The sequence below is a fragment of the Thamnophis sirtalis genome, unplaced genomic scaffold, assembly GCF_051295495.1.
Source record: "Thamnophis sirtalis isolate CommonGarterSnake01/CBP01778 unplaced genomic scaffold, rThaSir2_p1.2 scaffold_8, whole genome shotgun sequence".
Classification (NCBI taxonomy): domain Eukaryota; kingdom Metazoa; phylum Chordata; class Lepidosauria; order Squamata; family Natricidae; genus Thamnophis; species Thamnophis sirtalis.
This window is the reverse complement of record NW_028261388.1, coordinates 26878567-26890968: the sequence shown is the minus strand read 5'-3', so window position 1 is coordinate 26890968 and position 12402 is coordinate 26878567. Positions and strand designations below refer to the sequence as shown.

Below are 12402 nucleotides of genomic sequence, written 5' to 3'. Positions count from 1 at the left end.
AAAAATTTGCCCGAAATGGAGGAGAAAAAGGGGCGGGGCCATGCCGCTGGGTGACGCTCGTGAATGGCCCGGCACCCCTGTGAGTTTCCCCTCCCTCTGTGTCAGTTTGCTGCGCAGCGCACACCGCACCATCCCCCCTCCTCACGTTCTAATGTAATGCAGGGCTGTCTTACGATTCCCCTTCCTCCCCCTCCTGCCGCTCTGCAACGATGTCCCACCTCCTGCTTGTTATGGCAAGCAGTCACATAGCGATGTCCCACCTCCTCTGGTACAGTGATCCAATGATAGGAATCACTGTGCCGTGTGTCATAGGAGGCGGGACATCGCTCCCGCGGCTGCACGGGACATCATTACCGGTAGCTACTGCATTTCCCACCCTAGGCTTATACTCGAGTCAATAACTTTTCCAGTTTTTTGTGGTAAAATTAGGTGCCTCGGCTTATATTCGGGTCGGCCTATACTCGAGTATATACGGTAATTTTTCCCAGTTCAAGTTTACAAACACAAGAGTTTTAGTAGCATACTAGATAACTCATGTCCTGACTGATCATTCTTTCAAAGATATTTATCGTATTTCACAATGCCTTCAACAATAACAGAACTAATGTGCTAGCCTCTATGGAAAAGTTGGGATACATTCAGAGATGAATCTGCCTTGAAAAATAGCCCATGTTGAATTGTACACCATGATTGAAAGTAAATACAGTAAATGTTTTATGATTGCTAGAAAAATGCCTTTTCTATGGCACCACTGTCCTTATGGAACACCTTTCCCTCTGAAATTTGGCAGGCCTCTACCTTCCTATCATTCCATAAAGATTTTCCCCCAAATACTGGCCTTTTCCCCAAGTGCTGGGATAAGATGAGCTGACTGCACATCAGAAGCTTGACTTGGTGCCAGTTTTTGATTTTTATATATTTGGTTTTAATAGTTTTTATATGGTTTCTATGTATTTTAACTTTTGATTGTGAGCCAATCAGACTTTCTACAAAGTGGGCTGCTATATAAATGTTTTACATAAATACATTTTGCATTGTGGCATAAACTGCTTTATTGTAATGTTTGTATCATAAAATGCTTTATAAAATTTGCCAAATTTCAATTTCACAGGAATCATGGGTCCAGATTTTGGATACTTTCTGCAAGTTATTCCATTTGAGATAACTTGGCTCAAAAATTGTTGTCCTATAAGCACCATTTTGCTCAGTTAAAGGTTACAGGAACAAGAGTTTTAATCGTATGTAGATTTATATGAAACCACTGGAAGAGGTCATCCAACAGTCCAAGTTCTGGTACTTTCAATGTGCTAATGGTAATCAGTAGTATCTGCTGCTGCTACTCCTCTACACCCCCATGTACCTAGAGAGATGCTTTCAACATATGGTCCCCTATAACCTAAGATTAGATGAGATGAAAGAGACTGTAATTCAATTCTAGTTCCTGTTCATTCATTGTGGGTTTTGGTAACTTCTTGAATGGGTATTAATGCCCTTGAAGGTGCAAGTCTATATTTTGGTCCTGCTCAATTCATAGCTGTTGATAAACAGGTGGAAGCTATGGCCCATAAGTCCTTTGCTTAGCTCTGGTTGATGCTCAGGCACGGTCCTTCATGGAACTCAAAGACCTGCCTACAGTAACTGAGAACCATCACAGAATTACCTTGTTTCCCGAAAATAAGATAAGACCTCCCCGAATAATAAGCCCAATCAGGCTTTTGAGCACATGCGCTAAAATAAGCCCTCCCCCAAAAATAAGTTCTCCCTGAAAATATTGCAACACAGCAGCAGCCATGAGCTGACCATGCTCGCAGCCTCCTGCACCTCAAAAATAATAAGACCTCTCCAAAAATAAGGACAAGTGCTTATTTTGGGTGTCAAAAGAAAATAAGACCCTCTTATTTTTGGGAAAACACAGTATATACTAATCAATTCTAAGTCCAGTGGTTGTAACTGACACTATATACATCCCTGCACTGGTTACTTATTTGTTTCTGGATGGAACCTAAAGGGCTAGTTTTGACTTATAAGCCCTACATTGCTGGCCATTCAGGTACTTCAACTACCATTGAAATCCACCACCACCAAGAATTAAGACAAGCTACCACCTCAGATAAGCTATTGATGGTTTCCCCAATTATCTAAAGTAAGGCCTACAATCACAAAATACAGTACTTCTGCCCTGAAACACATTTCAGAAGCAGGGTTGTTCCTTCAATGTGGCTTTCCATAAGGTAATAAAGTCAGAAAGGTCTTTTGGAAATAATTATGAACAATATACAACTGAATGCTATCCATAAGTATATTTTGTATGTTTGCTGTGTCTTTGAGATATTGCTAATTCTTGGTGACTGCCAAGAAAGGTCCTGTGGTTTTCCTGTGGCAAGATTTCAAAAGTGGTTTGCCACTGACAGTTTCCTAGGGCTAAGCGAAAGTGAGTAGCCGGAGGTGACCCTACTGGGTTTGTGTCTAAGACAGGGCTGACAAATTCCCCCACAGACCAGATGCATCATGCGCTGGCCATGCCCATGCCGTTTAGGAAAGGGGGGAAAGTCCCTATACGTCACATGACGCCACCATGACGACGTGAGTTTGACACCCCTGGTCTAAGGCAAGACTAGAACTCACTTTCCCTTTTTCTAGCCTGATGTCTTAACTATACCAAACTGGCTGTGATAATAAATATACTACTATACTGTCTAATGTTGTTATAGTTTTAACTTGATTTTGATATTATGATGGTTTTGTTGTTATAAGCCACAATATATTGTCACTAATAATTTGGTGGTGGCATGTAACTGCTTGATGAAAGATAGTTAAATTTAATTTAAAGTATATTAAATTAAAATTTAGAAGCTACAGCTGGTTCAAAGTACAGCAGTGCTAGTAACTTACACGCATGCCTTGGGGTTTATTTGTTAATACCATTAAATGCCCAAAACAATGGGCAGATTAAACCATCAAAACAAAGAAATCATAATAAAAAAAAGTTTAAAAGGAGGTGAAGATAAAAGATTAAAAATTGCAAGAATACAGGCCCCATAGAAATGAACAAAGAGGTCATTCTCCCCGCCAATGGCCTGGATCAAGAGCCACATCTTTACAGCTCTTCTAAACGGCAGCAGCATAGGGCTATCCAGATCTCAGGAGAAACCTCACTCAGAGAGCAGGTTCTGCTACAGGTACATTCTGGGGTCCCAAAACATGACATTGTTTAATTGAAGGAACCTGGAACATGACAAGCCTGCAAGATTAAAACAATCAGACATATACTATAGAAATCAAGAGATAATCAAACTCTTAGGCCAGCGGCCCCCAACCTTTTGGGCACCAGGGACTGGTTCTGTGGAGAAATCTTTTTCTGTGGATCAGAGGGAGTGTGGTTTCGCGTGCTGCCTGAATCCTGCTGATGAAGGTTTCCGTTGTTAGCACAGCCCAGTTTCTGGCATTTGGTGGACCTATGCTGGTCCACAGACTGGGGCCATGGACCCTTGCCCTAGGCCAGTTATAGCTAACCTTTTTGTTGTCACGTGCCAAAAGCGCTCATGCGCCTGCACCCATAATGCAATGCCCACCCAACCCATCCACAACCCACCCCATGTGCATGTGTGCATGACCCCCCATGCTCCCCCGCCCCCATGCATGTGCACGTATGACCCCCCGTGCCCCATTTTGGGCCTAGTATGCCTCCTTACAGCCTCCTGGGAGCAAAAACAGGCCACAGAGGGCACGCACTGCACCACCACCACCCGCACGCATGTCCGTGATCCGTGTGCATGTGCGCATGTCTCTCATATGCACCCCACCCTCCACACATGGGCGGCAGAGACCTGAAAACCAGCTGGCTGACGGGAGGTGCGCAGGCATGCGTGTTAGAACTGAGCTGGGGTGACAGCTCGTGTGGCCGCAGAGAGGGCTCTGCCATAGGTTCACAATCACGGCCCTAGATAAAGCCACTTCTGTACAAGCTAAACTGATTTTCAACTAGACATCTGGGTGAATATAAGCTATTAGATATATTCAATAAAACTCTTCATGTGAAGCACATGACTAAGATATTTGAAGGTTCCCAGCACCAATTTCTCCTGCCCTCCTAATAAAGATTGGTTCCAGATCCCATATGTTAAAATGTGCCATCTAGCAGGATCTAGAAAGTGTTCCTTCTCTGTTTCAGTGCCTCTCCCATGGCAGTAGGATGGCTGAATTTTGGAAATACTGGCTTTTAGAATTATCCTGAAGACCCAGTTCTTCCCTTCAGCATTGGGCCAAAATGATGTGTGAATCATGAATATGTTAATATGTATATTAAACTATTTTTACCTTTGTGCCATGTGTACATGTATCTGTGCTTTATTTTTGTTCCCACCTCTGGATTTATTATTTGTATGCATTGCTATTTTAAAAGTTTTAGCCATTCAGTCTTGTTTATGAATGAATGGTCATCTGAACTAAGTGAACATATTTCTTAAAGTAAAGGCAAATATCACTAATCCACTTTCTAAATTCTAACATATAATGTGGCCCAATATACTCACAAACTTAAGCATGTATTAAAAGCCACAATGATATCAACATGACACTATGCACATCGTGAGATCATGATGTAAAAACTGCAGATTACATACTTGTGTCAGATACAGAAATGAAATAAACAGATAATGTGTCATAACACAAAGTGTCTTCCCCTCACTTATCCCCACATGTGGATACCTGCTTTTACTAATGCTTCTCTTGTCATTCAGTTCCTATTCTACAGCAAAGGAGCTCTAAATCATAGCAGTCTGTACATGTTGTAACATGGGGAAGAAGCAGCTTGCTGTACTTTTCATTCTACAAGAAGGAAGAAAATTATGTTTCACACTGCTCAAGGCTCAGCATGATCCATTCCTCGTTTTCATACAACAAATAGGCAGTGTATCATGCTCACAGAAGGAACAGTTTAGGCCACCGAGTCAAAACCTCTGCTCATTGCAGAACCCAAATTAAAACATCTCAAATAAAAAGCTTTAAAGCCTTCACTTGAACACATAAATACAGAGGGACAATCACCTCTCTGAATCACTTTTGAATTTCTCTGTTGAGAAAGGGTTTATTTCCCCACTAACATTCAGTCAGAATCTGTCTTCCTGTAATTTACACCATTATTCCTACACTTTGGAATGAGAAAAAATGGATCTTAATTTTCTTTTATGGGACACATTTTTAGACATTTAAAGAATGACCTATCCCTCTTCAATATTTTCAGAGCTAAAGGTGCGCATACCCATAATCCAATACGTGCAGAAGCAACCCCCCCCTGCTCTCCTCCCACTCCCCTACATGCGTGCGCCCCTCCCCACGCGTTTTGGGCCTAGGCCTCCCTGAAGCCTCCTCGGAACAAAAATGGGACGTGGGGAACGGCACCACCCCGTGTTACCCTCGCCCCCACGCATGCACACGACCACCCACTCCCACGCATGCATACGCAGCAGAGACCCAAAAATCAGCTGGCGAGTGGGAGGCAGTGGAGCTGAGCTGGTTAGGGTTAGAGAGTGTGCCATAGGTTCACCATCCCGGCACTACTCCTTCAATCTCTCTTCTAGACCTCTAGTAATTCTAAATTTTCTTCTCAGAACCTGATCCAATACGATGCCCAAAACATATTACTCGAGGAATGGTATGACCAAAGCAGAATAAAGTGGAGCTGCTTACACTTACATGAATACAGCCTAAAATTCCATCCACAGTTCATCTATCTTACAATATCCTAATTATCTTGTCATTTTGTCAAACTGAGTAGCAGTTATAACTATATGAGGTAAACTTTTTTCCATGACTGTCATGGGTCAAGGTCCAGGATAGGTTTTCTTTAATGAATAATTCAACTTCACTCTAGTCTCATCATTCCCATATTTACAGTACTTTTCACTTTAAGTATAGTCTTATTATAAATGGTAAATTGAACACCTACCATTTTCTGTAATCTCAATGTTGAGATCCAAAATCCAGTACTATGAAGGCCTCATTTGCTTCATTGAACAATCATTGCTCTTGCTATTCCAGCATTCCAATGTCTTGCATACAATTTTTGCCATTTTAGTTACACATCCCTTTACAGTACAATATTAGCAAAAGTTTATGTTACATTATGTTTGTGAGTATCATGTAATGTGGGCATAACTTGGCACATGTCATTACAAACCTCCTTTTTTGAAAGATACATGCCAATACTTAAATAGTCAAAGCACACTTCTTTTATTTCCATTGAAAAGCTCAACAGTCGTAAGAAAATCTGAAAAAATATTTCTGGTGGAAGAGAGGATCATATTTACATATTTCTAATATTTACATAATATTCCTGTTATTAAAAAATCCTAGCCCTACAACAGTGTAACACAAATAATCATTCCCTGGCTGAAATGGTTAATGCTGTGATATGTTTTATGGAGTGATATGGCTCACATATTCTTCCTATCACACAAAAATTCTGGCACAATATTCTTGGTTTCCATTAAAACAGAATTCCTCAGTACAGGTAGTCCTTATTTTACAACAATTCATTTAGTGACTGTTCAAAGTTACAAAGAAATAAGTTACAATGAAAAAAATGACTTAGGACTGTTTTCACATTTATGATCACTGCAACATCCCCAGTCACATGATCAAAATTCAGACGCTTCGCAACTGACTCATATTTGTGACAGTTGCAATGTCCCAGTCATGTAATCATTTTTTGTGACCTTCTCTCAATCAAAGTCAATGTGGAAGCCAGATTCACTTACTAACTTAAGTTATACTAACTTAACAAATACAGTAATTGATTTAACTTGGCAAGAAAGGCCATAAAATGGGAGGAAAAAATCACGTAATAGCTGTCTCACTAAACAACATAGATTTTGGGCCCAACTGTGTTCGTAAGTCAAGGACTACCCATACAGCTGCAGCAATTCTAACCTGGCTTACTTTTGTGTTAATCGTCAGGCCTGGATGCTCTGGTTTAATGCAAACTAAACTCTGCATTCAAGCCAGCACTGCTATGGGCAAGCCTCCTGCTCCAAAGACAAATATGTTTCAAATAACATACTTTACATACTTTGGACTGGTTATCCAAAGCTAATTTTTTACGGCCTATAGAACTGATATGGATGTCCTACATCAACTCCCTTTGAGCTACACACTAATTGAAAACAAATCTTGAACTAAATGATACCTGCTTGACTGAGGGAGCAAAGGATGCTTCAAGAAGCAGTGACTTGCCAATGAGAAGGAAAAATGTGGACATGCTTGGTATACAGACTAGGAATACTGGCTACAAGATTGATCTCTAATTTTTCAAAGCACTTAAGAAAATCCTAGCAAAAACAGAGAGAATGTTACAGGCACAGAAGAAGGTGCACTGGCAAATGTACAAAACAAATTGCCTCACAGCTGGCAGAGTCCTGCATCTGGATCCTAATTGCAGGGCCCACATTCTTTCCAGCCTCAAGCGTCGCTAATGTCAACACCACCATGAATACACCACATGCTAGGATAACTAAATCACATGACAAAAAGAGAGAATAAAAGATGTATTTTCTCTAAACATTCACTGTGACCTTTAAGAATTATCAAGATGAACCATAAGCAATTAATAGACATAATTATCTTCATTTAGACATTTAATGTGGCTTCCAGGCATTTTCAAGTTTTTGTAAACTGAGCTTTCATCCTAAACACATTACTTACACTCAAATCTCAATGGTTTAAATTAATGGGTGGCAAAAGTCCTTGGAGTTTAGTTTTTACTCTTCTACAAAGGCATTCCATGTAGCTGTACTGTCTGTCCTATGGACATATGAGAATACTAAAATAAAGCAATACATTTTTTATCTCAGTGGCTTCAAATCCATTGTCTTTGAATAATAATAGAACAGTCAATACTGAATTAACTGATTATAAGCTTTCCCTCAGCTGACCACCCATTCTTGAGCTGCTGATTCCTGTCCCAACTCTACTGCTTCTGTTCCCAGTCACCACCAGTCATGTGACTTCCCTCCAAGGTTAAAAGTAACAAAGCTTAATGTATTTTATACACATTGAAGATGCCCTTGAACAGTGTCAGAAACTAAGGGAAAGATACTATATAAAACGATCTCATTCATGGAGAAAAACTGAGATGAAAATATCATAAGGACACAACAGAAAAACAATATTTCCAGAATGCATTTGGGCCACTAGATGCCTGTACTAAAATCTATAATTTTTTTTAAAAATGAGCAAGGAGTATGCAGAAATAATTTATTCCATTAAATATATTTTTCAAATATGTCCACAAGATTTGGTCATAGCAAAATGGAAACAATGAGCACAAAAGCTGTACGAAAAGGTAAGTTATGAAATAAAATCTGGCTTCAATTTTAGGAATGTGGGAATATTATAATTTCTCATCGTCTTTACCAGACTTACTTCTGCAACACAGAGAAGATTTGACTGCTAGTTTTACTAAATAACTAGCAATTGTTTTTCTGATAAAGTTCTCCAGCATCGTACATCTTGCACACTTTCAAGAGAAACTCTACAAGGCCGGAGTAGAAAGTTTTACAAACTTTATTACTTTAAGCTAGGGCAATAGAACTGAGATGTAGGATTAACAAAACATAATAATGGCATGTTTAAGAATAGATGTCGTTTAACTGAGAAAAAGAATCTTGGGATATGGAAATGAGTGTTTTATAAACTTAAATACAAATATCATGTATTATGGGTTTGAAAAATTATATTCAAGTTCTAAAAATGAAAAATAATAAATGCTATCCACACCTGCTAGAAATACTATCTCTATCAACTTTTATACTCCTGCATTTAGAGGGGGGAGTGAATAGAGAGCCAAATACAGTAAAGCATTTCTAGTTCTCTAACATCACTTTTGGATAGATTGTTCCTTAAAAGGTCACATAGTAGATTCACTTATTTTCCCCCTCCTGTGCAGAGAGAAACTGGTTGTACCATAACTCTGGTGCACGTTGCTTTTTTCCCCCTTGGGAATAGAGTGTTAAAACATAAGATCTGGTTATTCTGCGAAATAATGAAGGCGGCTGGCATCTAGTGATATTTGGGTAAGACGAAACAACCCACCCGGACCCTCCTCCTTCAACTTTACAGCAACTTCCTCAGTCAGCAAAAGAAGAAAATTATTCGGAAAAGTGTCATATTCTATACTGCGGTTAGCTGCTGTTCAGCCGACCCCAGAGCAGCAGCCTAGCGCGCTCCTTGGCGCTAAAGTTGAGAGTTCGAATCCAGCGCAGGGAACAAAACTGCCGAAGACAAAGATGTGCGTCTTGTGCCTCCCAGGTTTCTGCCACTTTTCCGGAGCCCACCCAGCACCCCCTGGTCTCCCCCCCCCACACTTCCTCAGGTTTCCCTTACCTTGCAGAGACAGCAGCGTAGCCAACGGGGCCACCCAAAGTGCCCAGCTCGATGAACCCTTGCAAGTCATGCCGGGCGCGGAGAGGAGTTGTGTGGGCAGCCGCGGCGGCGCGTCGTTCTGGCCGCCGAAGTCCTACCGAAGCCACCCCTGCTTGAGGGGCGCCAGGTGTTATCTCCGCAACTCGGACAGGCAAGAGCTCCGAGCCGGGGCGGCTCCCGCTGCAGCAGCGAGCCGCTCCGGCTCCTCCCGCTGCAGCAGCTGCTGCTGTCCCGGGACCAACCGCTCGCACTGCTTGCTCCCCGGGAGGCTCTGGCGCTCCGGAGCCCGGCAGCCCGGGGCCGCAAGCCAGACTGCGAGCCGGCTCGAGAGCGCAGCCTGGCGGCTCCCCGAGCTGCTACTGCAATCGGGGAGGAAGAAGAGCCGCCGCCTTCCTTTGGCCACAGCACGCGCGCTCGCCCCCGTCCCCGCCAGTCTGGCTCGGGCTACCCCGGGGTGGGGTTCAATAACCGGGGGGGGGGATTGCGCCGCTTTCCCTCTTGACGCAGCGGGAGACAACGGGCTTTTCCCACGCGCCTCCGAAACGGCGGGCTACTTAATTCCCTGCACCTTTTGGCATTCAAAGTTCACGCGCGTTCCCTGCCCAAACCGGCATCTCTTCTTCCCGCTTCTGCTGTTGCCACTGCCGCCCCAACGCTGCTCACTGGCGGCCCGATCAACTATACGCAAAAAGAAGAGAGGAGAGGGCTGTTCCCCGCTCCTGTCTTTCTCCTCAGGTCATCTGAGTTAAAAGAAACCGCCGAAGTTGCAACAGTCCTCCTTGGTTTGCATAAAGCCCTCCTGGAAGAGTGACCCGGGATTACAACCCAGGATCCTTGGCTACGATGAACTTCTGACATCACGCGCAGGCTTGAAAGGTGGACCCGCATTCTCCTTGGTGACATCGCGCACCGGCCCGCTAGGGGCGTGCCGCGGGTTCCAAGTAGTGGCGAAGTCTTGGCCGAAGCGGTGAAGATTGCTTTGGATGCTATATGGAGAAAAGGTGGGAGATGGAAAGACCTCAGATTACGATGCTAGGTTTCTTCTTTAATGTAACGTTGGAGGCCATCATTCTTGCACACATTTTACCCTTCGGAGAGATTCATGGAGATGTACCTTCTTGTGGAGTTAATACGGTGAAAGGAAATCCATAAATCCTTGTTCCAGGTGTGGTCAGAAATGCAAAAGAGAAAAGGAAGTGCAAGTCATGCATACTTGCATTCTGCTTGCTTACAGCTACTATTTAAAGTCTTGTGATTGAATAGGGTGTCTAGTGTAGCGATGCAACCTGAAACTACAACTAGGCAAGCCATAATGTGAAGGGAGGAGGGGGGAATATGCCAAGACACTCAATCACAATTTCCCTGCAGCTCCTTAAGTAGCTCCATCTTTTCTCAGCATATTCTTCAGAGCTACAATAAAATTCCAACAAAAAATACATTTCATTTATGGAATTGCCAACCAGGGCTGTGTGCATGTTCATGTGTGCACTAGATAACATTTGCCTTCAAATCTGTACCTGCTCGGCCTTAATAACTAAAAATGCCATTACTCTTTTTCCCACAACAACCCTCTGAGGTGGATTGGGCTGAGAGAGACTAGTCCAAACTCAGCCTTCTGTTTTCTAGCTCAGCACTGTAGGAAGTTAGCACCCACCCCTCTCCTAGAAGAATGAAATATCCTAGGAAATATTGAAAAGACAGAATATATTTCCCTGGATAAGAAATGGAGAAACATGTTTTTAGGCAGGAAACAGACTCACTCTTAATAGCCTCACCTTTCTCAATGGGCCATTAGGGGCCCTGAGCTAGTTTACTCTGCAGAACAATGATAGGATTAGCTTGCTACAGAAACTCACCATGTGACATCTGGGAACTCAAACCAACTTAGACTCAAAACACAGCCTAGAGCAGTGGTAAGTCAACCTGGTCCCTACCGCCCACTAGTGGGCGTTCCAGCTTTCATGGTGGGCAGTAGAGGTTTGCTGTAACTCTGCTTTATAAATTTTATAAAGTAAAGTTACTTCCCTACTTTATAAATCACCATTGCTGTGGAACTGGTGGGTAGTTAGAAAATTTTTACTACTAACAGAGATATAAAAGTGGGTGGTAGGTATAAAAAGGTTGACTACCCCTGACCTAGAGAGTTGCCCCTGCATGGCCCCATGGGAGTCTGACAACCAATCAGAATACATTTCTTACACAGGAACAGGAAACAGAGGTGAGGCCAAATGGAGAGTATAAAGCCAGGAACTTTCAGCATCTTGCTCCCTCTTCTTTAGCCAACATCTGGAAGCATGTAATCACCTTTTCCCCCAGGACCTCAAGCCATGTGGTCCTGTCCACCATTAAACCATATTTCCAAGCAGCCTCCATGTTTTCAGTGTCTTTTTCCCCACTTGGAGCTGAACCCAGGAGGACATTTCTTCTAACAGCACCTTAGCCATTATACCAAACTAGTTCTTTTATTTTATTTACTTATAAACCATAATTCTGGCTTCAGTTATGTATGAACCAAGTGTGAGCAAAACTAGTGGATGGTTCGCATGTTAACCAAACATACTATTAAAAAAATACAGGATGGCTTATGCATGTAAACACAGCTTTAAAGTCGTCATGGGTACAATGGCTTTATCCCTTCAAGTTTTGTCATGTAAATTCTATCAGATGTGTTAAGAGTAAATTTTGACATCAGATTTTTTTTCCCATGAAAGTGCTCTGTATGATATGGATCCCATCAACCAGAATTTCTCACAGACATTTGACACTGTTTATTGTGATAACAGTACAAGTGAGAGCTGAGGCTGGGTAATCTCATAAGAAAAGGTGAAGCATTATTTGTTCTTTTTTTAGAATATATAAATCCAGCAAATTGTAGCTTATTTGAACATGGTTTTACTACAGATGCTTGTCAGACCTCCAGCTGAATATGTCTAAAGGCTGATTTAGAGTTGTCCACAACCGCCTGTTAGCTGTGCCTCATAC

The 12402-nt window shown here is 42.3% G+C and overlaps 1 protein-coding gene across 1 annotated transcript in view; it reads right to left on the bottom strand.

The window, feature by feature from the left end:
- IGSF11 (immunoglobulin superfamily member 11) overlaps positions 1 to 9707 on the bottom strand; it is a 164678-nt gene extending 154971 nt beyond the window's left edge. The window contains exon 1 of the mRNA XM_014062811.2: positions 9382 to 9707. Coding sequence (XP_013918286.1) covers positions 9382 to 9451 — 70 coding nt within the window. The 5' untranslated portion in view covers positions 9452 to 9707. The remainder of the gene's footprint in view (positions 1 to 9381) is intronic.
- Positions 9708 to 12402: the final 2695 nt, after the last annotated feature.